We start from the raw sequence: 25251 nt of genomic DNA on the forward strand, positions 1-25251 counted from the left end.
TTCTTTTTTTTTTTTTTTTTTTTTTTTTTTGGTTTTTCGAGACAGGGTTTCTCTGTGTAGCTTTGTGCCTCTCCTGGAACTCACTTGGTAGCCCAGGCTGGCCTCGAACTCACAGAAATCCGCCTGGCTCTGCCTCCCGAGTGCTGGGATTAAAGGCGTGCGCCACCACCGCCCGGCGCTGCTGGACTTTCTAATGTGAGCATGTCCCTTGCATAAATGCTGAAGTGTGGGTAAGAAAGGCCCAACTGTCCAGAAGACAAGAGCAATGACCCAACAGAGTTCAGTACATAGCAGGATTATTTTTATCCATAAAGACTTAATCATGGGGTTGGGGATTTAACTCATTGGTAGAGCACTTGCCTAGCAAGCGCAAGGCCCTGGGTTGGGTCCTCAGCTGGGGGGGGGGGACCTTAATCACGTTATCAAAACATCTTCACTAGACAGTTTTAATGTTACAATAAACTAGGATTTTTCCATCTCCACTGCTCTATAAAAGTACAAATTTTTAAGTTCTTGGAATCTCAAGGAGCTTTCAGACATGAACAGAATTTGGGATGCTTTTAATCCATGCATTGTAGAGGCTCAAGACTTACTCTCAATCACATAACCTCAAAGTAGTTTGCGCTAGTTCAGTGAACTCATCCTCAAGTACAAATTTGTTTGACTTTTGCAAACTTTTTTGGAGACAGGGTCTCACATAGCTCAGGCTGGTCTTGAACCAAAGTGGCTGAAGATAACCTTGAACTCCTAATCTCTCTGCCTATACCTTCCAAGTGCTAGGCTTACAAATGTGTGCCATCATTCAAGGTTCATGTGGTGTTAGGAATCCAACCCAGTGCTTCATGCCTGCTAAGTCTTATGTGTTTTGTCCGTGAGTGTATGTCATGTGTGTGTACAGGTGACGGTGTAAGCCAGATGAGGGCACTGGGTCCCCTGGAGCTAGAGGTTGGGAGCACTTGCTGCTCTGAGAGGCCCTGGGTTCAGTTCCTGGCACCCACATAGTGAGGGCTCACAACTGCCTCTAGTTCCAGGGGATTTGATACCCTCTTCTGCCATCCATGGGTATTGTACACATAGATACATGCAATTTACACATACACACTTAGTTTTCAAAGACTATCTCACTATGTGCCCCTGGAATCACTATGTAGACCAGGCTGGTCATGAACTCAGGGATTCCCCTTGCCTTTGCCTCCTCCTGAGTTTTGTTGGGATTAAAGTTGTACACCACCATGCCTGCTATAAAAATAAATCTTTAAAAGATAAAAATGCTTGAGTGCCTGAGTCTCCACACGTACACCGTGTGCAGTGTTTGTGGAGAGCAAAGAGGGTACTGGATCCTCTTTGAACTAGTTACAGACAGCTGTAAGCTGCCTGAGTGGGGACTGGGAACCAAAGCTGGGGCTTCTATAAGAGCAAGTGCTCCTAACTACCATGCTGTCTCTAGGCCCAGCACCTAGCTTTCGACAGGTCCTCACTTTTGCAGTAAGCAGTCTAGTAACTGAGCTGTTCCCCAAGCCTTGGTTGAGTTTCCTCATCTGTAAAATGGGCCATGCCTCTGTAGTAGGTAGCTGTTCCAGCTTTGACCTGTAAGTACTACCCCCACTGAAGCTTCTGGTTAACTGTCACGCCTACAAGGCGGGGCCAAGAGAGGAGCCATTAAGACTTGAGATCTAGATAAGGTGGCTCTCTTGGTTCCTGGATCCTGTAAGCTGGAGGTAGACTGAGCAGAGTTCTCCAGAAAACACCCCTGGACTGCACCACACCTTTCCCGGACCCTGTAACCTATCCCCCTTTACTTGTAAGTTACCCCACAAAATAAACCTCCCTTTTAACTACGTGGCGTTGCCTTAATACTTCCACCAACATGCCTCTTTCTTAGGGCAGTTGGATCAAAGATTGTATCATAGGGAGTCCTTGGTACAGGTCAAAGCTTACTCTGTTAAGTTCTTAGCAATTTAGCAAGGGCTTGCTTGGTATTGTCATTGAGAGCAAAGGCCAAGAGTCAAAGGTAGAAATACCCAAAGGAACCATACTTAAAACTCAAGCCCAAGCCTGGACTTACACCCACTAAGGGAACTAGCAGACACAATGCCAGACATGTGGAAAAACTGAGCCCTTTTCCCTAGAAATCCATCCTCTACAATGTCAAGAGCTGTACAGGTATGTGAGTAGGCCGACTGCCAGAGAGCCCACACAACAAAGTATGGGCAGGCTGAGCGCTGACTATAGGTGATCAAGAGGAAGTTCAATGTGGTATGAAGGAGTACACTGTGTTCCTGGTAAGACAGAGAAAGTGGATTTGACAAGTACTTCACCAGCACCTTAATGCATATAAAAACCCTAGACAGGCCGCAACAGTGGGGCTTTTACACCTTAAGAAACCGAGGCCTGGGGCTGCAGAGATGGCTCAATTGGTTAAGTACACTTGCTGCCTTTGCAGGAGACCCAGGTTTGATTCCCAGCACCCAACTGGTGACTCACAATTCTAATTCCAGTTCCAGGGGACCCACTGCCCTGTTCTGGCCTCCACAGACACCAAGCATGCACATGGTGCACAGACAGACATACATGCAGGTAAAATACCCAAACTAAAAAATAAAGAGAAAGAAATCATGTAAATACCCAAGATGTCTGCCAGAGTAGAGGCAGTAGTACAAACCCAGCTTCAGAACCATTAGGCCTGGTCCGTCCTAGTTTTCTGGATATTTCTATTTTCCTCTTCCCATTGGGGGAAAAAACCCAGCATTCTAATGCCAGGCTGCTCTAGTCTGCACTGGAGCTCCAGAGGTGCGTGCAGAGGCCGTCTCCTGCCTTGCCACAGTCTGTATCACATGGCACACTGGAATTGGACCGGAGTGTGCCCCTCTCCATTCTGCCCTGACCACACGTACCCACCACACCCTACCCCAGAGCTCAACATAAAGGGTTGCCTGACACCCACAGTTTGTTGTTTCCACTTTATTGCTCAAGCACAGGACTTGAGGTGTGCCTGGACCTTCAGCGTGCATTAAAGAGGCTGAGGGGACGGGGACAGGGATAACCTGGATGAGGGAAACTGGTAGCAGGGGACACACTGGAAGGCGCTGTCTAGAGGTGATCACCGTGTACCAAGATTATCAGGGATACCATCGCAGGAGAGCAAGGCAAGAGGACACACGGTGGTTTTCCCATGCCCCGAGCACCGCATGAAGACCGCAGGCTTGGAAAACAACCAGAGGGGAAGGGATAAGGAGAATGGCCGCCCAGGAGTTGTCGTCTCCATCCCGGCTTCTTATCAGACTCCATCCCTATCACATACTCCCTTCTACCACTTGAAAAATGGAGCTAACAGAGGAAGAAATAAATTAACATTCTGACGTGTACGTATGGAAGGATATACACTCATGTGTAATGGGGGAAGGAAAGAGGGTTGACACCATCTAAAACTACCCCCCATTTCACCCCCAGCCTGCTCTTCTCCCCTTTCCCCCCAAAGCCATCATCCAAACAGATAGAAAAATAAAGGTCTAATTCACTCAAAATTCTTCAGTTTTTACAAAACTAACAGGGTGGAGCAGGGAAGGGAGCAGGGGGGCAGGCAGCTGCAGGGGTGGGCAGGCGGAGAGGCCGGTGGAGAGGCAGACTAAGCTTCTGTCTCCACCTGAGACTGGTTCCCCGGCACATTGTTCGGCTCACTCTTCATCTCAGTGTCAGTGGGATGGTCTCCTGCAGCCACCTCGGCCTTGGCCTGTAAGATGAGGAAGAGGCTCAATTCCTGACAGAAAGGCACAGGCACAGCAATCCTGGAACTGTCCTCTAAGCGTGTGCGCGCACTCACATTCTCAACTGACAAAGCTACTCAACACATTACTGCTGAATGTCACAGATTTCCGATGTTTTCAAGTATTTTTACTTTGTGCTGCTGGGATTAAATTCAAGGCCCTGAGCATGCTTGGCAAGCACACTGTGCTATGTCCCAGACCGTCTAAACAAAAACACCTTCAATGTCAATGCCATGTTTGCTTCAGTTGGATGTCTACTAGAATTGTAATGACAGAGATTAGCATAGCCCTGAGCAAGGCTATCCCTTTTAAACCCATTTCTTTATATGCTAACCCCCCCCAAATAATTAAAAATATATTGAGCAATATCTTAAATTCACTGTTTAATTTCACCTTTTAACTGTGGCTACTAGAAAGTATGTTTTGTAATCTGTTTTTTTGTTTTTGTTTTTTTTTTTTTCGAGATAGGGTTTCTCTGTGTAGTTTTGGAGCCTGTCCTAGAACTCACTCTGTAGACCAGGCTAGCCCCAAAGTCACAGAGATCCACCTGGCTCTGCCTCCCGAGTGCTGGGATTAAAGGCGTACACCACCACCACCACCCGGCATAATCTGTTTCTTTTTGACGGCGTTAGAGACACTGAAACAATAAAAAGTAAGACGTGCTATGTATGTGCAATGGAGTACTACACAGCAGGGAGAGAAAATGAGAGTCAATGTGAAAGTTCTCTTAAACAGTATTGTAAACTAAGCTTCCAGTCACTAATTAGTGGTACAGGGGAAAACCATGGACAGGTGCACACAGAGCACAGCGGGGTGAGGTTGAACTGACAGGATCATGTGCTTCTGTGGAGGCAGAACGCTAACTACATACCTACCCTCCTAGGCTCCAAGTGTGGAGGTACATACACCCTTTAAACCCAGGACTCACAGGGCAGAGGCAGGCAGACAGCTAAGAGTTCCAGGCCCTGGCGTGAGAACTGGGCCCTGGTGTGAGTGTACTTCCCATGCTGTTGGCCTGGCCTCACCAGTGGGGTCAAAACTGAGGACTTACATTGCTTTCCTGGACAGAGAATAACATCTGGCTTCTACAACTAACTCCCACAGGCAACCACAGGCACAGAGCCCACACCTTATGTGCTGAAGGAGCTAAGAAACCCCCTTTCTATCCATTGTAGCCACTCCCACCATGTGGTAGTTTGAAGAATGGCCCCCATAGGTCCCTGGTTTGTGGAACTTGTTGGGAAGGCTTAGGAGGTGTGGCCTTGTTGAAGGAGGTGTGTTTGCGGAAGGGCTCACAGGTTTCTACAGCCCAGACCATTCCAGGTTAACTCTGCCATGTGCTTTTCGTTGCCCGCCATGAACTCTGACCCTCTGGAACTGTACATCCTCTAAAAACTGTTGAGTTGCCTTGGTCATGGTTGTCTCTTCACAGCAAAGTAGTTACGACACACCCCAACCCTCACCTTGTGCTCCTCCTCAGCCAACCTCTCAAACATGTTGGCATAGAGCTTCTTCTCCCGGGCAAGCTGCCTGCGGGTCCGCTGTTGGCACACAGCCAGCTGGGCCTTGGCGGCTTTGTTGCTGGGATAGAGCTGCAGGACCTTTTGGAAGTCAGCTCGTGCCAAGTCAAAGTCATTCACGGCCAGGTGCGCCTCTCCCCGGCGGAACAGGCCCTTCTCATTGTTGCTGTCCAACTCCAGGGCCTAAAAGCACAGAAAGGAAGGAGCAGAGACATCAGACTCGGCAGCACCAGCTGGATTCCCAAGGGACCCCTCAGGAAGATGAGGCTCAGTGAAAATGGCTGTTGTCAAGTTAGAAAAAAAAAAAAATAGACTGAGGCATTAAGTGGGAAGGGTCATGGCTCAGAAAAAAATTAATTTAATTCAAGAGGAAGACAGGAAATACAGGTCTTCGGATGCAGGAAGAAGACAATCTCACCTTTCCAGATACAGAAAATCACCAAACAACCCGACTCCCTTTAGTTTTCCCCAACCCAGGGCTTGCTCACTGTATCTATTGTCTCCCACCATTAAAGCACCTGCTACATCCATAGTAGGCCTCTCTATGGGTCTGTAACTCAGAATTCCCAACCACACATCCCACTAACGCCACCCAGTGACTGCGGGCCAATTTCAGACTCGCTGGTGGTGCACCAGCCCTGCCTGTAAATGCTGCTTCCACATTCTCTGAAGGGATCTCACCTTGTTACAGCTTTCAATGGCAGCTGAGAAGGCCTGCAGTTTCAGGTGACACATGGCCAGATTGAGGTGTGAGGCCAGTCGAAGTGCATGGACCTTTTGCATTTCCTCATCAGAATAACTAGACTCGTATTCTAGCCAGGATACAATCTTCTTGTACTGCAGTAAAGCTTGCTTGTACTTGCCTTCCTAGAATGGGAGGGAAGCTGAGGCACCCAGTGCAGGTTCAGCAGCCCAGGTTGCCTTACCTAGTTGCCACAAGTGACTCCTGGGCACCTGATTCCCCTTCCTTCCCATCCCAGATCAACGGACTAAGATATAATAGTGACAATCGCAACAGGTATCCATAACTGTGGCAGGGTATCATCTGGACAGTCCCCCCTGTGGTGTCTTGTCCTTGGCTCACCTTGAAGTATACAGTGCCCCTTTCTTTCACTATGTTGCTCTGTTCCAGCTTCTCCTCAGAGTTCATCTCCCAAGACTCCTTGGCCTGTCACACCCCAGAGGACAGACACAGTGGTCAGCTTGCTCAGTCACCCACGGACCAGACTCCAGGAGAGAGAACGCATGCCTCAGGCAGACTCACCTTCTCCAAACTCTTCAGATGTACTTCATATCTCAGGTGTGCATGTGGTGGGATCTGGAACTTTTCCTTCCCAACACTGCCAAAGGCATAGCTGTAGGGGTGAAAACGCCTGGTCACCTCACAGCCCTTAGTCCGCTCTGGGCTGAAAGGCTTCCTGTTTGTTTCCTGGAAAGTACCTTTCCATCCTGAGACCTGGTTCAAATAGTTTCTGTCCGGCCAACATTTCCCTAATTTCTTCATTACACATTTAGGCAGTCCCATAGACTCACTACCACTTGCTCCTAACTAGGGCTTCAGTATGTGTGGCACATAGTAGGTGTTTCAACAAACGTTAATGATTGAATAAACTAATGGCAGATGAAAATCTTGATGTTGGAAGGTAAGGGATTCAGACGAGACTTGAATGCAAGTAAATGTGGACAAGAGTGGTGGACAAGAGTGGGCCACACTTTCAGATCCAATGAAGGGTTCAGGGTGGTGACAGGTATCCCCTTAGAGTAGCAGCAGATCACACAGCTCACTGTGGACATTCAGTTATGTCTCTCTGCTCTGCAAAGTGCTGTATCTCACCTAGGTTTGAGGTATACAATGGAATGTTCTCCTTTCTCCATGCGCTGAATGGCCGTCTCCAGCCCACAGGGCAGATCTAGGCTTTCCCCTTCGCCGACTTCAAAGCAGAGCTCCCGCTGGTCAAAGAGCTGGTCTTTATAGTAGCCTTCCAGTGCCACTGGCAGCAAAGAGAGGCAATGCTCCAGGTGTGAGAAGGCAGAGCATTGAGGAAGTTGCCACCAACCTCCCCACATCTCCGAATTACTGCTTATACCCAAGATAACCATTGTATCTCAGACCTGCAGGGATGCTAAGACAGTGTGGTCTAACTCCTTACTTTATGGATGAGACTTATAGAAAGGAAATGACTTGGTCCAAACCACCCAAAGTCTTTTGTCTCTAAGCTAGGAATCATACACAACTCTAGATTTTTCTTCTTACACCAGAATACACTCCCCCCCCCCCATCTTTTTGTTTTTTGAGACAGGGTTTCTTTGTGTAGCTTTGGCTATCCTAGAACTAGCTCTGTAGACCAGGCTGATCTCGAACTCACAGATACACACCTGCCTCTGCCTCCTGAGTAATGGGCTTAAGGCATATGCCACCACTGCCCGGCCAGACTACATTTTTTTACCTTCCACTATAGCACCCTCATTGGGCCTGGCATAGCCTGCACCACGAGTCCGTATTCTGCGAATGATCCCGCCATCTTCATCTTCTGTAAGATCTTCTCCTTTGAACTCAAACAGCTCCACCTGTAGGATGAGATGTAAGGTGTGACCAACGCCTTTCTGCACCAACTCAAGAGTGAAAAACTCTCTGCCACTCAGAAGAGTTAAGACTAATGTAGACCACATCTAGCCAGAGGGGCACAGTCCCAGGAGGAACTGGACAGTGGCACTTCTGACAAGCTCTTGGGGGCTGCTCTGGCCTACACTTTGGCAGAGGCCAGCAGGACACATGGGCTTCACTTGGCCTCAGAAAGACAAGCTATCATCCTGCTTCATTTAACAAGGACCCGAGAAACCTAATCTGGCAGGCATCAGAAGTGACCTGGTATCTCAGTGGTCTTGTGAGTATTTTCTCATGCCCACTGATTGGTTTTCCACTTTCAGACTAAACAGCCTTAGTTCTTCCCCTCAGTGAAGGCCTCAACCCCTGACCTATAGGAAGCTGTCTGTCCCTCCTGTGGCCCAGGTTGCCAATACTCCACACTACCGTTTATAATCCCGATGCTTCCTGACCTCCAACTCCTTTCAGTTAAGAAATCCTCAGTCACTCCTACTCTAGAAGAGCTTTGGAGCTCCCGACCCCCTTCCCACCCAAAGCTTCTATTACTGGCCACCGTGATGGCAGCAGAGCCAGCTACCTTTCCACCTCTCCTCCTACTAAAGCTAGGCCCTCAGGCTTGGCTACATTGTCTCTGAGAGGCAGGAAGGGCTGGAGGGCAGCCAGGCAATGGGGTGAGATAAGGTCTGGCTCTTCGCCTGGCGCTCTGTGGCCAGCACTCACCTCAAATACAAGCGTGGCGTTGGGGGGAATCTTTGGAGGGCTGCCCGCTGAACCGTAGGCATACTCTGGCTTGCAGGTGATGTGGCACACTTCCCCCACTTTCATGGTCGCTATACCAATATCCCAAGCCTTGATGACCTCCCCTGTGGGTAGAGGCAAACAAGACCTGCTGAGCAGGGGTCTAACTCTAGGCTCAGCGTCCCCAAAGAAAGCTGCTGTACACACCCAAGGGGACCCGCACATCCCTAGAAATGGGGCCAGAGACAAGCAGCAGCAGTGGCGTCATTCTCAGCACATTAGAAGATGGCTCAGCCCCGCAACAGAGTGTAAGAAGCATGACTGTCCACCTCAGAGGAAAGGAGGAGCTGAATCGATGTGCTGGGGAAGACATCAGCCAGTCCCAGAACAGTAGAAGAAAACACAAGGCGCATAATGGACGGATTCCTTTTCTGTTGTTTTGGACAGGGTTTCTCTGTGTAGTCTTGGAACTCACTCTGTAGACCAGGCTGTCCTCAAACTCAGAGATCTACCTGCTATTGCCTCCTGGGTGCTGGGACTAAATAAAGGCATGTGCTACCACTGCCTGGTAACAGATGGGATTCTTCACCATTCCTCCTTGACTTTAGTTCTGGTGGGTTTTGTTGTTGTTGTTGTTCTGATGACTAGTTTATGCTATTTTGCAAGGCTATCTTGAACTGCCTAGGTCAAGTGACTTGCTTGCCTCAACTTCTCTGGAAGCTAGGAACATAGGTAAGCACTACTGTGCCCAGCTCAAGCTTGGCTGAGAACAGAATTTTTGCTTGTGACAGCTGCTATCCACTTCAGAGCCTATCCTGCCAGCCCACTAACCATGCCTACCTTTTCCCAGGTCAAAGGAGAATTTGTCCTTGCGATCCAGACTGGAGTCAAACTTTGTGCCATCTAACAGCCAGCCAGTGTAGTGGACAAAGACCCGGTCCCCAATCATGGGTGTCTCTGTGCCTGTACCCTCTCTCTTGATGACCTGGGAAGAAGTGGGGAGAAAGTGAGTATCCAAGGATGTGGGTAGAGGGCCCCAACTGCCTGTAAGCTCATAAAAGGCATGTACTGGACTCTGCCGGACCCACTGCCCCGTCTCTTTATTAGCACATCCAAGAGCTCAATCTTCAAATGATTCTGATGTTAGTGGTTTGGCTTAGACTCAAGGAACCTTCCCAACTTCCTCTAGGTTTGTCCAGACCTGTTTTGGAAAACTTCAGACAAATGACCTGGGTTTAAGTTTTGCCTATGGTTTTAGACAAGTTGCTAGACTACCCTGAAATTGTCAAGCACTGTGGACAATCCCTACCCCCTGGAGGTGCCTGAAGAACAAACTGATAAAGCGTGGATAGAAAACTACTGAGTCATCAGATCAGGGTCTGGTTTGAATAGAATGGAATAGGAGAAATGAAGGGAACAGATTGGTTCAAAACTGGTAAAAGGAAGGGCCAGATTACAGGTAAGCACAAAGGCTCTGCATCAGGCCCTGGGAAATTAGAGTTAGGAAACAAAATTACCAGACCGTCAAGCTAAGGGGCCCCTTATTTCAGGACCAGAGTACCTCCCATGAACGTATAGGCATCTGCTTCTGTTTAACATGTTTATATATGGTGAACCTCGTGGGCGTGCCACTAGGTGGATGTAGAACTCTAAAGGAAGGCTTCCCTGATAAGAACGTACAGGGGCCTCAAAAGAGTGGAGGATGAAAGAGGAACTGACCCTTCTAGGAATCAGAACCTTGCAGAAAACGGGAGAAATAAGGGCCACATGTTCACACAGGAGCAGCTAGAGCTAGTGTAAAAGCCAGGAGCATTTCTAGACCAACAAGGCTCCCTGAGGTCTCTGCTTAGCACAGGCCACACACACTAGGAGCTGAGCAATGGGACGCCTGGAGGAGAAACAATGGATACAGGGAGCGCATGCAATGCGGGTTAGGATTTCACCGTCCTGGACTGCTGGCAGAACCTGCTCTAAACCGGCGCCCATTGTCCCGACCCGGGTCAGGGCACCCTCCCCCTCGCTCCCCGGGCTATTTGCCGTCGGGCGATTAGTGAGCCGCTGGCTCCAGGGCAAACCGCCTCCCCCACGGCCAGCGCACCGAACCCCTAACTCCAAGAAGGCTCAGGAGGGGCGGGAGAGGAACTACAGGTCCCGGCATGCACCGCTCCTGCTCTCCCCGGGCCGAGAAAGGGGGCACAGCATGGCCGAGCCCGTGACCTCGCTGGGTCTCGGCGATTGCAGAAGGGGGCGCGGGGAGGCACAAAGGGCTCTGGGCCAGGAAACGGCTCCCGTTCAGGTCCTAGCTAATGTTTAACTTGCAAGTGGGTGAGCCCTGACGCACCTTCGCCCAGGTGGCCCGCGCACGCTGCGGACGAGGGGGTCCCCGGGAGGCAAGGCCGGAGCCCCGAGGCGCGCCCCAGCCTCGTGCACCCCGCCCGGGCCCCCGGCTGCGGCTCTCGCGCTCCGCCCCGCCCCTCTCAGCCGCACAGTGCAGCCGGATCAAGTTGGCGTTGCAGTGGGGGCTCCTTCCCGACCGGGGGCCGCACCCTCCGGAGCGGTGCAGCCACCGGGCCATCTTCAGCGCCGCAGCCCGCACCGGGAAGGCAAAGTCCCCGATCCTCGGGCCGCGGCACCCCCTCGAGGCCCACGAGCCTACAGCCGGGGGCTCCGCGGCCCCCTCACCTTGAGCACGCCCTCGTCCTGCTTGGGGCTGATGTCCACTCCTTCGAGAGGCAGGGGCGCCGACTGTGCCCCGTTTTCGGCCGCCTTCATCTCCTCGGCGGTCATGGCCGCTGGGCGCACCGTTGGCTGCGGGAGTGGGGCGAGCGCGAGCCGGGCGCGCTGGCCGCCGACCGGGGCGAGCGGTGGTGCGGATGGCGTGCGGCAGGAGGCGGCGCTGCCCACGACGGCCCTCGCTCCAGGCTCGCGCACCGGGCTCTCGGCGCGCTCGCCGCCGGCGGTCGAGTCGGGGGGGGGGGGGGGGGGAGACGCCGAGGGGCGGGAGCGGCGCGGCCCGGCCCGTGATTGGCCCCGCTCGCCCCGGGGGCGGGGCCGGGAGGAGCGGCAGGAGCGGGTTGCGAAGGGGCGGGAGCGGAGAACTTTCTAGAGAAGCGGTTAAACGGGTTGGGGCTCTTGGGCTGAGGGCACCCGAGGGTTGTTGTTGTTGTTTTTTTTTTTTTTGGTAAGATTTGTTTTCCTGGTGGATGGCTCCTGGGGGCGGCCTCCTCTCCCGCTCCGGGACCTCTCGGGTTTCAGTGATCATACCCTTCCCCACGTCCTCCTCCCCACCCCCACCCCGCCGGAGGCGAGCCGATTTTTCCAGATCCTTCCCCATCCTCAGGACTCCCAAGTCTGGGCCTGCCTGCCTACCTCCCTGCCTGCCTGCCGGCCCGCCCCGTTCACCCGGCCCCGCAGCGTAGTATCTGGAGCCGGAGCCAGGCAGCCAGATGTGAAGAGGCAAGGGTCGTCCCCCTGCGATCGGACCCCAGGCACCCGTGGCGTGGGCACCTAAGCGATGTGGGGATTAGAGGCCGAGGGAGCGAAGGCCCGGGGGCACAAATTGCGGGACACAACTTTGTCCTCCCTGCAGCCCGGCAGGCCCGCCGGATGAGTTGCTTTCCAAAATTCCGTGAGCAGGAGACCTTGTAAGTGGGGGTATGTGTGTGTGAAAGCACTTCCTCCCACCACACTAACCAGCCTTTTTTGTTAGTGGTGGAGCACGAAATGGTTTCAGCTCACGAGGACAAAAAAAAAAAAAGTCCCCTTTCCCTTTTTACCAAAGGTGGACAGGAAGGAATGTTTTCATCGCAACCGCCGCTCCTTAGATACCTGTGGAGCTGTAGTTACTGAAACAGCGCTGGCTTGATCGGAAGATCTGCCTGGCGAGGTCCTGACTCTGCCCAGCACTGTAGTACCACAGTTACACATAGCGCCTGGTAAGTGCTACCAGATGGCTATCTATCGGCTTTGTGAATTTTCATTCCAATGTAACGAACTTCGTGTCTCTGTGTGCTCGGCATGATGTTGTTCGGTGATGCCATTTAAGTCGGCAGTAGGCTGTTACTACGGGGTCTGCGAGATAGCTCAGTGGGTGGAAGTGCTTGGACTGCGGACCTGGGTTTGATTCCTAACACCCACAACGTTGAGTGAACGGACTCCTACAAACTGTCTTCTGACACCCGCACGTGTGCCCTGTTGTCCCTCCCAAATTAGTGTGATAAATAATAATAATAAAACTTAATTATTTTGGTTTAAGTATCACTGTTAGATAATTCGTTGTAGTCCTTCCTGATGGAACCTAACCCATTCTTTCCAGCAGTTTACAGTTTTATGAGTTTAACCAAAATCTAAGATTTCTTGGGTGACTAGAGACACTGTTGTAGAATATGGAAGGGGAGTACCTACTTCTCCGGTAGTGAAGGTTCTTGTATAGCACTGGCTTGCACATGGCAGTTATCTCTCTGGTAAGAGACTCTGGTAGGCCTTTGGGTATTATCTGGCACAGCAAATTGTGATAGAGGAGGTAAGTTCTGCAGTAGTGAGCTTGTGTCTTTTCCTAACGCCTTTGAGTTCATGCAGCATCAATATTTGCCTTCACACTGCTTAAACAGGTTAACTTTTAATACAGTGGACGGAACATGTGGTTAGCACTAAGAAAAGAGTTGCGTTGTCCAGGTACAGCTGTGTACATTGGGGCAGGTCGCCTCGTTTGCGAGCCTCCACTTCTTGTCTGTGAGCCCTGTAAATAGGGTGACTCGATGGTTAGGAAAGAGGAACTGTTCTTTGTGCACCTGGGCGGCCCTGGGCCCCCAGTGTCAGGTGAGTGAGCGGTGGTCATCCCTGCAATGTGACGTGTGGGGACGGAGGTGGGCAGAGGACTGTGGTAACAGGAGGTTAACGAGCAGGGACTTGAGGACAGATCTCCAGTGAGAGGGCCCTCCCTCTGTGTGACATGGCAGTGGATGAGAGGCTGACACACAGGCACCGAGGTCTTGAATCCCAGGGCAGGGCCATGTGCTTCTGGACTTTTTCCTGATTGTGTATGTCACTTTTTTTCTTTAAAAATTTTTGAACTTATTTTTTTAACCTTTTTACTTTACATGTGTGCGTGTTTTGCCTGTATGTCTGTCTGTGCGCTGTGTGTGTGCAGTGCCTGTGGAGGCCAGAAGAGGACACCAGCTTTCCCCGGCTGGAGTTAGATTGTCGTGAGCTATCATGTAAGGGCTAGGAATTGAACCCAGGTCCTCTAGAAGAATAGCTAGCCTAAGCTCACTGTGTACTCTTCAGGTGTTTTCTTCTCACTCCTCCTCCTCTTCACCCCTTCCTTCCCTGGCTCATTTAAATGGTATTCCCATTGGGTAAGGATGTATCCATGTGTGTGTAGTTGTTTTCCTCCATCCCTTTCCCCCTTAAAATTTTTTAAGTATGTATGTGTGTATATATGTATGTAATGTGGTGTGTGTGTGTGTGTGTTTCACTATGTCCCACAGCACATGAGTGGAGGTCAGATGACAACTTTGTGGAGTCAGTTCTCACCTTCCACTTTGTCATGGATTTGGAGATTGAACTCCGGACATCAGGTTTGCACCAAAAAGTGCTTGTAGTGGATGAGCCCCCTCTCATCAGTCCATCCACTTTTTTTTTTTTTCCTTTTTCCTTCAAGACAGTGTTTCTCTACGAAGTCCTGGCTGCCCTGGAGTTCACTGTGTAGACCAGGCTGGCCTTGAACTCACAGAGAACTCCACTTGCCTCTGTGTCCTGAGTGCCGGGATTAAAGGTGTGACACCTGGTTCTTTCAGTTCATCCACCTTTTGAGACAGTTTCTCGCTGAACTCAGCATTCACTGATTGGCTGGCCAAGAGCTCTGGGATCCTCCTGTTTCTTCTCAAACAGGAAGTCTCTATGCATTTAAACAACAGGTCTCTATTTTCCTTGCTCAACCCTGTTTCTCTCTAGGATTTTATCTTCTAGATATCTCACATCGAGAATGACGTTTTTTAGAATGTCTTCCATTAAAATTGTGATTTTGTGTTTTTGAAGGATGACAACACAGGAGAGAGAGAACCCATTAAAAACGAAAGAAAAGGATTCGTCAGTGAAACAGAAATGGAGGCTAGAGAAGGTGGAACGGATTTCCCAGAATGAAAACAAAAAATGCAAGGTGCTGAAGACGATGAAGAAAGCCTTGAAAGAAGAAGAATGATGGGAAAGGCAAACAGGAGTCAGGTGGGAGAGCCGGCCTGTTGTGCCTCCTGGTGGTGTGACAGCGAGTGCCTTGTGTTCTCCAGGTCGGAAGTCTTTCTTCAGTCAGCATACAAAGTAATGGGTTTCAGTATGGCCTTTATATGTAGATGTCACTGTCCTTTGTTCTTATGCCTACTGCTCTCTGCCACCTCTCTCCCCGTTCTCTTTGCCCTCTTCCTTTTCCCAAATGGTTTCCCTTTCTGCTCTCATTTTCTATATACACACATGTATACATTTAGATTCCACACACGAGAGAAAATGTAGTATTTGTTCAAGTCTGGCTTGTTTTGCTTAGCATAATCTTCAGCTCTAGCCATCTTCCTGTATGGCTGCATACCATTTCACTGTGCTTATGTATCACATTTTTAAGTGCTCCTGTTGCTGGACCCCTTGGCTACTCTACCATTTAGGGGTTCTGAAGAGTGCAGCAGTGAGCTCGCACTCCTTGGTTAGATGTAGCATTCCCTTCGTAAGGTTTAGCATCCCCTTTGTTGGATTTAGCATCCCCTTCATTGTTTTGCTGCTACTTTAAATGTCTTCAAAGATTTTCTGTTTACTGCTGGTACAGAAAATGCATTTTTGTGTTGGAGAGGTGTTTCAGCTGTTAAAGACTAGGCTCAGAACCAAAATGTCAAAATGCATTTTTATTTTATGCGAAATTTTCATAACAAAACTTACTGTGTAACCATTATTACTATTTTTATGTTTTGGAAGTGAGATCTCACCATGTATCCCAGAGTGGCCTCAGACTTAAAATCTTTATGTCTCTGCCTTCCAAATGCTTGGCTTAAGTTCTGTACTACCAGGCCTGGCCATTTTTTTTTTTTTTTTTTTTTTTTTTTTTTACCATTCCTAAGTGGACAGTTCAGTGGCATTAAATACAAGGTTGTACAACCGTACTTTTTTTTTTTTTTAAACAGAGTCTTGTATAGCTTAGGCTCGCCTTGAAATTTTGGTGTGGTCAAGGGTGACCTTGAACTTCTGATTCCTCTGCTTCTACCTCCCAACTTCTGGGATTACAGGTGTGCACCACCATACCTGGCTTCTTATTGTTTTGCCATAGGGTCTTGTTGGTCTCAGGCTCATGGCTCTTTTCCCCCTGAATGATGGTATTATAAGTACCCTTTACCACAATTCTTGTTTTAAGCAACATGCTTGTGGTAATTTGTTGTATCTGTTGTACGTATAGCATTCAGGGTTTAGCAAAGGACATGGACTAAGTTGTTGAGACTCTGAGTTCGTGTTGTTTTAGTCTACCATATTGTTTACAGTGTCCTGGGGACAACAGGAGAAAGCCACCCCCGGGTGTACCTGAGCATCTGTGCACATCACATGTTTAAGAGTTGAAGGCGAGAATTATGAGCCTGAGTCTGGTAGATGCTGGGAGCCAAGAAACTGGCCTCTGAGGCATGTAGGTTGTATCACATGGCTGGATGGAGAGGAAAGAACACTGAGGAAGACAACTCTCTTCAGCTCCTTCTCCTCAGGCAAACATGCTGTGCTATTTGTTATGGGAGAATGGTCCCACCTAGTTCCATGAGCCAAGCTGATTCTGTCAACGAGGAGTGGGAGTCTGGGAAGTCAAGGCCACCTTCTCCTTGGACTCTCTGGCTCATTTGATTGCTTAGCATGTCCCATCCCTTCGACCACCAGGTGCTGGCTCACTGATATTGTAGGAAGATGGTGTGAGTAGGCTTGTTCTTAGTCTTATTAATATTCTACCTTGTTATTCTGTATCCTAAAAAAGGCAGAGAGACCTAGTTGGAAGTGAGGTTGGGGGCAGGACAGTAGCACAAGGTTCCAGAATACACTGTTGTGTGGAACCTGGGACAGTATAGAGTTGTCCTCTGTACCACTCCTGCCCCGGTAGCACAGTACTCAATAGCGGGATTGTGGGCTGTGTGCCTACCCATGTCCCTTTGCTTCAGGATCTCTGACTGAGGCTTCAGGTCGGGGACTCCAGGATGCCTCCAGACCGGTGGGTAGTGATTTTTCTGTTTTCTTTCCTTCTATCTTCTGTTGGGAAGCTCAAAATCAGTGTCTTCCAGGAAGACCTCCCTGATTGCTCCACCCCACCATGAGCTCTTTTCTCTGCTGCATATATCTGGTGTTCTGTGATGGTCATTACAGTTCAGTTTATCATGGGGCTGGTTCTCACATGTTCTTCACTTGTCACAGTTATGGGTGGGGTGCATGTCTTGCTTTCAAATAAGGCTACCAACTTCCTGGGCTCAACCAAGATGACTGGGGCTTTGGAAGCCCAGAAACAGCTGCTGTCAGGAACAGGTTTTCTGTCTACTAGGGTGGACTTCTGCCGGTAAGGTGGCCATATGCAGGCACTCGTCTCTTCAGCATACTCTCCTTTCATTCATTTATTTTCCAAGCAAACATCCCTTTACTGAGTTCCCTGTGTGAGAGGTGAAGCATTCAAAGATGGATGCTTGGCAGTCTCTCTGTATTTGCCTTGGGCGCCTCAATTGCACATAGCTTTCACTTCCTGTGTGCACTTGGTTTCTGTTAGTTCTCCAACCTGGGACAGAGGGCTCACTGAGATGCCTATTAACATATCAAAGCAGACACTGGCGGCCAAGTTCTCCCAGCATCCCTCAGTCCCTACCTGTTAGGGAGTTCTCCTGGCTGCCTACCCTGCTCACTACCCTGAACTCTCCAGCCCAACCAATTACTGGGCTGGGCTTCTCTCCCATAGCTCCTCTGGCCCCTATATAACTGGCCAATTTTAGCAGCATGTGTCTCTTGGCCAGTTTCTTGACCCAGGCCACCCTTTTTGGTCAGAGGCTCTTCTTTTTGCTCTCCCTCCCCTCTCCACATGGCCCGGCTCAGTCTGGCCACGTTCACTCGGGACTCTCCCAGATGTCTCCATCTCTACCTATTTTCTCCCTTATATATATAATACAAACCTCAACCCCTTAGGAGCAGTCATGTTCTCCTTTTATTTCTTTTTTTCATTCATTTCACAGATAATGCATCCAATCCCAAAGCTGCTTCCTAATCCATTGTCTGTGTTAGGTATTAGGCAAATTTCCAGACAATTAGATCTGCTTCTTCTCATCAGAAGGAAGCACGTGAAATCACATGACTTGTTGAAGCTGGGGAGGTCCTAATTGGTATCTGGATTTCCACCAAAAGCTAAAAAACCCAGAACACCAAAGACAGGCTATCCTACCAGAAGGGGCTGAGTTTAAATAGAAAGGAGCTAGTGGTTTTAGGGTCTTAACACATGAGCACAAATCACAGTGTACAGTGACTCCTTCTTAAAGCAGCAGAGACATAGTAGTGATGATGACAGGGTGTAGGGAGGAACACAGGATAATCTACAGTCTGCTGTTTAGTGGGGCAGGGTCTTCTTTCAATTACAGAGCCAACTTGTGACACCCTAAACACAGAAATAGTGAGCTGACCGAACTGGGCCGCCAACGCTCATTCCAACTTGTCTTCAGCAGTTGCCCCAGTCACTGTGGCACAAGCCAAGGGAGAACCCAGATATTCCTAAACGGCTTTCAGATTGCTAAACAGATGCCAGTCTTTAGTCCAAAGGTGGATAATGTGCAAGCTGGGTAGAGGAGGATGGGTAAGGGTTGAATCTAGAAGGGCAAAGTGATCTTCTCTAGTTCACCTAATTTTTGAGTTAGTTGCTTAGTGTGATAGGTTTCTCCTTTCACATTTGTCTTAAAAATATATTCAATGATTTGTTTCAAACAAAAGGAAAATCAGTCTTTCTCTCCCATTGCCCTTTTGTCTTCTTTGAAAGAAGTTTCCAAATCTTTCTGGAAAGCTTAAATCCAAGTGCAGGAGTAACCTGATTTGGGTTTGTAGCTCTTAGGAGGTTGACACTAATCTGTGACAGTCACAACTTAGTTGTTAACAGTCACATGACAATGTTTTTGTTGTATGGAAGCCATTATAAGAACAGAAAGAAGTCTCCTGGAGTCTGTGGTCAGTTAGCTTAGAACCTGCAGGAAGCATGCAGACAGTAGCTGGTGATTGTCATCTGGTAAGAGCAGTGAATGTGTAGGTCTACCCTGGAAGGAAAGACTGTGAGGGGCGTGTGGCTCCACCCAAGGGGGAGCACACCTAGTTCATCTTGGAGGAAGAAAATGTCTTCTTCATTCTCTGTGTTGCAATAATCAGATCCAGCGTCTGTCTGGGATGATAACGTGTATAATGGTGAACTCATCCCTCATCAGTTTCCCACAGCGTGCTCCACATGTTTCTATGTCACGGGCAGGGTTAGCATTGGTGAACTGGGGAAACTTGGCAGAGCTTCAAGGTACTGTTCATGCAGTGTGGTCCACTGACGATGGGAACATTTCTGTGTCGCTCAGCACTCCAGGTCTTAAAGACTTGTCTGCCACTGGTGACCTAGCTAGCCTTATGGCTGTGTTACAGTCTGAAGCCTGTGGATAACACCCAGGTTTTGAAGGCTTATCCAGGGCTTTTCTAAGTCAGGCCCCAGCAGCCCTCTGGGTCTAGATCTATCTTGCTAAGCTCTTGCACAATTTTTAGTCACTCTTTTTCCAGCTCCTGGTTTTGGATCATCTCCTCAAAGGCATGGAACTGTTTCTGTTCTAACTGATGCAGCTTTTGCTCTTTCCCTAGCTCTTGCTGGGTGGCCGTGTTCTGGGAAAATTCTAACTCTTCCTTCTTCTCTTTATATTTTTCACATTCTTTGGTGTGTGTATCCAAACTGTTTCTGGTTCTTCTGCCTGGAGAAAAGCAAGTTCTTTAATTTCTTGACTGTGTCTTCTCAGGAATGACAACTGCTTTGTCATCCCGCTACCTGGGGACTTGTCTATGAAGGACTTGATGTACTTGCTATAGAGGATAAAGGCATGTTCAATGTTGCTTTCTTCAGAGTAAACGGATGCCATGTAGATGACTTGAACTCCAGAGTGGAAGCACTGACAGGGTGCAATATTGAATTGCACTGTATTCTCAAGCTTCGCCCTGTCTTTGGGTGGAAGGGTGATATTCCCATGGTCAGGCATCAGGACCAAAAGCTTCTGATTCAGATTTCTGCCTTCAGAATACAGCCACATCGGAAGAGTCTGTTGTTTCAAGTTCCATTGTGTTTGAAGTATCTTCTGACGCAGATACTGTCAAGAGCAGATGGATACAGCAATACGGTTTGTCTGGGTTGCTGAAGCTGAATAGCATGTGTGTCCAATATGAGGTCTGGTCACTCTCACTGGTCACTTGGGATGATCCAAATTTGTTTATGGACAACTACATGGAAACTCCAAAGTTCTAACAGATGCTGGTAGGTTTGAAGGGAGAACAATGTCGTAAAGCAGACAGTAGCCAATAGGAAGGTCAGATTCCTAGCCAGAAAATGGGTTGGGTGGAGAGAATGGCAGGAGTGCTACAGCTCCCCTGAAAGGCTGGGTCTAGGCAGGTGAAAGCCTGCAAGGCAGTTACGACAGTCCCTCTTTTTCTTCCCTTTTTAGGTTAGGGAAATCATCTCTGCGTTTCTTATACGTATTCATTAACAAAGTTACTTATAATTTGCAGGTGATATTTTCATGTGGTTCCCCACACGGGGCCAGATCATGGTCGTAAGGAGCAAGACAGCCCTGGGAACAAATTGCCAAGTGTGAGTGAGGTGCTAAGGCAGGAGGCCCTTCAGAAGACTGATGTCTTGAGGAGAGATGGGAAAGGAGGTACTTGAACTGAGTCTTGGAAGATGATAGGTGTTTCTTAGTGCACAAAGCTAGGAAGGGCATCCAAGGCAGGCCAGAGCACAGCACTACATGTTTGGCTATTTAAAGAAATAGGAAATTTATCCTGTGCCAAAGTTCTTCCCTTTATCCCACTTCAAAGTTCTCTCTTTTGAAGTGGACTGTCTATTTTCAGTATTAAAGTCTTTTTTATTCTTTGGAACCTGAAACTTGAAAAGGATTCTACAGGCTTCCTTCCACTTTCTGATTGGATTTGAGGCCCATTCCACAGAAGAGAATTCACTACAATATACTACAAACCTGATCAAAAGTCCAAGGCAGAGAAGGTCATAGACATGAGTTGGGGGAGTTACTTTTGATGTTTGAATATGATGTGCCCATCAAATGCTTTTCATGTGTTTGTGTTCATGTCCATAGATCAGTGCTGCTGTTTGCTTTTGTCAGAGAAGCATCTCTTTGCTCTGGGCAGCAGTTAGTGAAGAGGCTCACACATACCTGGTCAAAAATCAGAGACTCTTTGGGGTGCTCAGCCCTAAATGGGGCATTATCACCCCCTCCAAGGCTCAGGGAACTTTGCGGAAGAGGGGCCGGAAAGAATGTAAGAGCCAGAGGAAGGGGTGGAGTGATGGAGAGTCCTGTCTTCCAGGCATGACGCGGCTGTTGTCCTCTCTGACTTCCAGCAGCTCTGATTACCTGTACAAAACCTGCATAAGATTTAGCCCACCAACATTCTGTCATGGAGCAGGGAGCATCTGATGAGGCCCTGCCAGTCCCTGAGGACATATAGGCAGTTAAGTGTTGCTAGGGGAGAGGGTCTCAAAAGGCACTGCCTTTCCCTGAGGATCTGTGGGCAGTTAGTGGGACCCTTTCTCCAGTGGTATAGCTATTGGTGAGTTGTCCTGCTCCTGTAATAACCCTAATTGAGCTCATTGATTGACCAAGGGAAAGTAGGAGGAGCACTGGTTGAAAAGAGGAGGATGATCAGTAGGAGAGAGAGGGCTCATGGGGGTGAATGTAGTCAAAAGTACGTTGTATACATGAATGAAAATGTCCAAGTGGAACCTACTGTTTTGTTATTAGCATGTTAATATATGTTAATAAAAATGAAACTAAAACAACAACCAAGCAAACAACCTGGCCTACTAAGAAGATGCCCATATGGGGTTTAATCGGAGGAGGATTCAACATCGGAGGAGACTGTTAAAATAGGACAAGTTGACTAGGGATGTAGCTCAGTGAGGGAATGTTTATCTAGCGTGGACAAAGCCCTGAAATCAGTCCTCAGAACTGCTAGATACTGCTTTAAATGGCAGGTGTAACATGTTTTCATCTCGACTGGAATGTAGCCCAAAGTCCTTGGAAGAACACAAGAACTATCTACTACACCATCTGGATGTTACTTTTTTGATGGATCTCCTTCCTTTTTGTCTGCATTCATATATGTGTCTATGTATGCATTCGCACAGAGATGTATGTGTAGTATACATATATTCTGGCTCTATGACTGTGTATATGTACACATATATTCACATGTGGCCAAGGTATATAAAATTATATACATGTCTCTTATAGTTTTCTCTTATTTTTTTAAATGTATGTATTTATTTTTACTTTTCACTTTTTTGTTTGTTTTTCCAGACAGGGTTTCTCTGTGTAGCTCTGACTGTCCTGGAACTCACTCTGTAGACCAAGCTGGCCTTGAATTCAGAGATCTGCCTACCTCTGCCTCCTCTGCCTCCTGAGTGCTGGGATTAAAGACGTGTGCCACCACCACCTGGCTTATTTTTACTTTTTAAAAAAATATGTGTTTATGACTGTTTTACCTGCATGAATGTCTCTGCACCACATGTGTGCAGTGCCTGCAGAAGCCAGAAGAGGGCATTGCAGAGCTTGGAATTGAAATTGTAAATGCTTGTGAGCCACATGTGGGTGCTGAGAATCGACTCCAGTCCTCTATAAGAGCAGATGGTGCTCTTACCCACCGAGTCATCATCTCTGTAGCCCTGTATGTGTTCTTTATTAACACGCAATTATGAGATGAATTTGAAATAAGTAACTTAATTAACCAACTCAGTATTTTCCAAAATGAAAAGCAAGAACTACATCACAAGTCTGAAATCCGACCAACTCTAATAGGTATCACTCCAGATTCAGAACACTGTGCTATGGCCTGAGCTTGGAGGTCAAGGGTTCTCTTTAAATGAAACATCTGCTGAGTCCCAAACTGTTAGACTTGGAGCAGCAGCAGACCCAGGAACAGGGCTCTCAGTTTTCTCAGAATGCTGGGCCTTGGCTTCATCTTGCCTCTTAGACTTCAGGTATTTGTGTGTGTGGTAGTTTAAATGAGATGTCCACTATAGTCTTGGCATCTGATGCTTGGTCCCCAGCTGGTGGCACTGCTTGGGTAGGTTGAGGAGATGTGGCCTTATTGGAGGAAGTCTGTCACTGGGAGGGGCCTTCTGAGCTTTGTGCTTGTGGTTCAGGATAGGAGCCTGCAGCTCCCTGCTCTGGCCACCATGTCTTAGCTCAGCCATCGCGGACTGTGACCCTTTGGAACTGTAAGCCCAAATAGACTTCCTTCCATGAGTTGCCTTGATTGTGGTGTTTGTCACTTGAGTAGAAAGTAACTAGGACAATGTGATGGTGAGTTGGCAATTTTTTTTTTTTTGTCTTTGGTGATGGTGTGCTCGTATTTTTGTGATTCTGTTTTATTTGAAGCTTGATGAGGTGTTCTTCAGAGAGTTAAGATAGCAGAATTGTAAATGTGAATTCCTGTGGCCTTACAAATGGAGTTTGTGAAATTTTATTTTATGTGTTTTGCATGTATGTATATAAATGCACCAATTTTTGTGCAATGACTGAGGAAGCCAGAAAAGGCATTGAATTCCCTTGGGACTAGTTACAGGGGGTTGTGAACTGCCATGTGGGTGCTGGGAATTGAATCTGGTCCTTTGGAAGAGCATCAAGTGTGCTGCTAACCACTGAGCCATCTCTCAGGCTCATAGTATCAAAAATTTCTTGAGCTTCTGCAACTGTCTTTCCTCAGAGATATTTCAGTACCAACTGGTCTGTTACTGGATTTGGGGGTCCTTTAATGGTCACCAGACAATACCAGGAAAATCAGGGTCCCCTTTTAGGGTTCTTTGTTGCATTAATAAAAGAGTGGATTCAAATTAATTAATAATAAATAATTATATAAATAAATAATTAACAAATGATTCAAATTAATAAAAGAGTGGATTCAAATGTGAACTTAGGACACTTTTACTAGAGTTTAAAAGAAAGCCCTCCCTGGGCAGGTAAGCTGTAAGCCTCAGCTGCTGCTCAGAGGTTGAAGGTGGAGGAGAGAAAGAAAAGTCCATTCCATGGAAGCCAGCATGGAGGTCAGACGTGTGGCAGAGAAGCAGTCACATGGTAGAAAAAGAGTAAGAAAGCCCACAGTGTTAGGGAAAAGCCAGCAGTGTTAGGAAACCATGCTTAGAAAAGAGATAGAAGAAAAGGAAAATGTATGCTTTCCGAATAATTCAGAAAAGTGGGCAGACTTACTGCTCCACATGGCTGCAGCTTGTCCGTAAGCTTCTGATGACTCTTTTTTCCCCATATTAATCTGTGTCTGTGAGAGTGTATGTGTATGAGTTCACATGCGATAGCACACATGTGGAGCTCAGAGAATAATCCACAGGAGACAGTTCTCTTCTTCTACCATGTGGGATTCGGGGGATTGAACCCAGGTTCATAGAGGCTTGGAAGTGAATGCCTGTACTTGCTGAGCCAACTTGTTTGTTTTGGGATGGTCCCATGTACTTCAGAATGGACTTTACCTTGCTTGTAGCCAAAGATGTCGTCTACATTTCTGATTCTCCTGCCTCCACCCTTCAAGTGCTGGGATTAGAGGATGAACTAACACAGCCAGGTTATGTGGGGCTGGAGACGGAACCCAGGGCTCTGTGCATACCATGCTAGCATTCTACCAGCTGACCTGCCCCTCCAGTTCTCATTTATTCTTTAAATACATGATGTAGCATCAATATTCTTTCATGTTATTAAATATTATTTTAATATTTAATATAATTTTTTGGCGGTACAATGTCTTATATATCTGAACTATAATTAAGCATTTATGTATTGTTAAAAGTATTTTGAACTTTATATACAAATTCCTCAATAAGCACTGATGCATGTAAATGCTATTTCCATTTCTGGTTAAACATAAATAAATGTTTTTAAAAGTTATTTTCCCTGCTTGAGATGGCTGAGTTGGGGGAGAGACAGGGAGGGAGAGCAATGAAAGAGATATCTTGACAGAGTGTACCATTAAGGGGATGGGGAGAAATCTGCAGTTAAGGAAGACCCCAGGCACTCACAAGATTGTCACCAGCTAAGACTCATAGCAATGGTGGAGAGGGTGCTTGAACTATCTGAGTTCCCCTGCACTCAGATTGGTGTCTATCCTAACTGTCATCATAGAACCTATATCCAGTGACTGATGGAAGCAGATGCAGAGACCCACAGCCAAGCACTTGGCCAAGATCCTGGAGTTCAGTTGAGGAGAGGGAGGAAGGATTATAAGAACAAGGGGGTCAGAATCATGATGAGAAAAACCACAGAGACAGCTGACCAGAGCTAGTGGGAGCTCATGGACTCTGGACTGACAGCTGGGGAGCCTGCATGGGACCGAACTAGGC

General features: G+C 48.0%; 1 protein-coding gene and 2 long non-coding RNA genes across 3 annotated transcripts; 2 read left to right on the plus strand and 1 right to left on the minus strand.

Moving 5' to 3' along the window:
* Positions 1-3494: 3494 nt before the first annotated feature.
* On the minus strand, positions 3495-11547 carry Fkbp4 (FKBP prolyl isomerase 4). The gene is made up of 10 exons (XM_059258676.1): positions 11310-11547; positions 9468-9612; positions 8610-8752; positions 7732-7852; positions 7119-7275; positions 6549-6639; positions 6369-6452; positions 5966-6151; positions 5228-5467; positions 3495-3730 (listed from the first exon to the last, which is right to left on the minus strand). The coding sequence occupies exons 1-10, from the start codon at positions 11412-11414 to the stop codon at positions 3626-3628; spliced, it is 1377 nt and encodes a 458-aa protein (XP_059114659.1). The 5' UTR covers positions 11415-11547; the 3' UTR covers positions 3495-3625.
* Positions 11548-11799: 252 nt separating this feature from the next.
* On the plus strand, positions 11800-12884 carry LOC131906129 (uncharacterized). Its single transcript, XR_009378122.1, has 2 exons — positions 11800-12271; positions 12409-12884. It is a non-coding gene; the product is annotated as an uncharacterized LOC131906129 (long non-coding RNA).
* Positions 12885-18179: 5295 nt separating this feature from the next.
* On the plus strand, positions 18180-24799 carry LOC131907444 (uncharacterized). Its single transcript, XR_009378403.1, has 2 exons — positions 18180-20548; positions 20984-24799. It is a non-coding gene; the product is annotated as an uncharacterized LOC131907444 (long non-coding RNA).
* The last annotated feature ends 452 nt before the right edge of the window (positions 24800-25251 follow it).

Source organism: Peromyscus eremicus, chromosome 3 (genome assembly GCF_949786415.1).
Source record: "Peromyscus eremicus chromosome 3, PerEre_H2_v1, whole genome shotgun sequence".
Lineage (NCBI taxonomy): Eukaryota > Metazoa > Chordata > Mammalia > Rodentia > Cricetidae > Peromyscus > Peromyscus eremicus.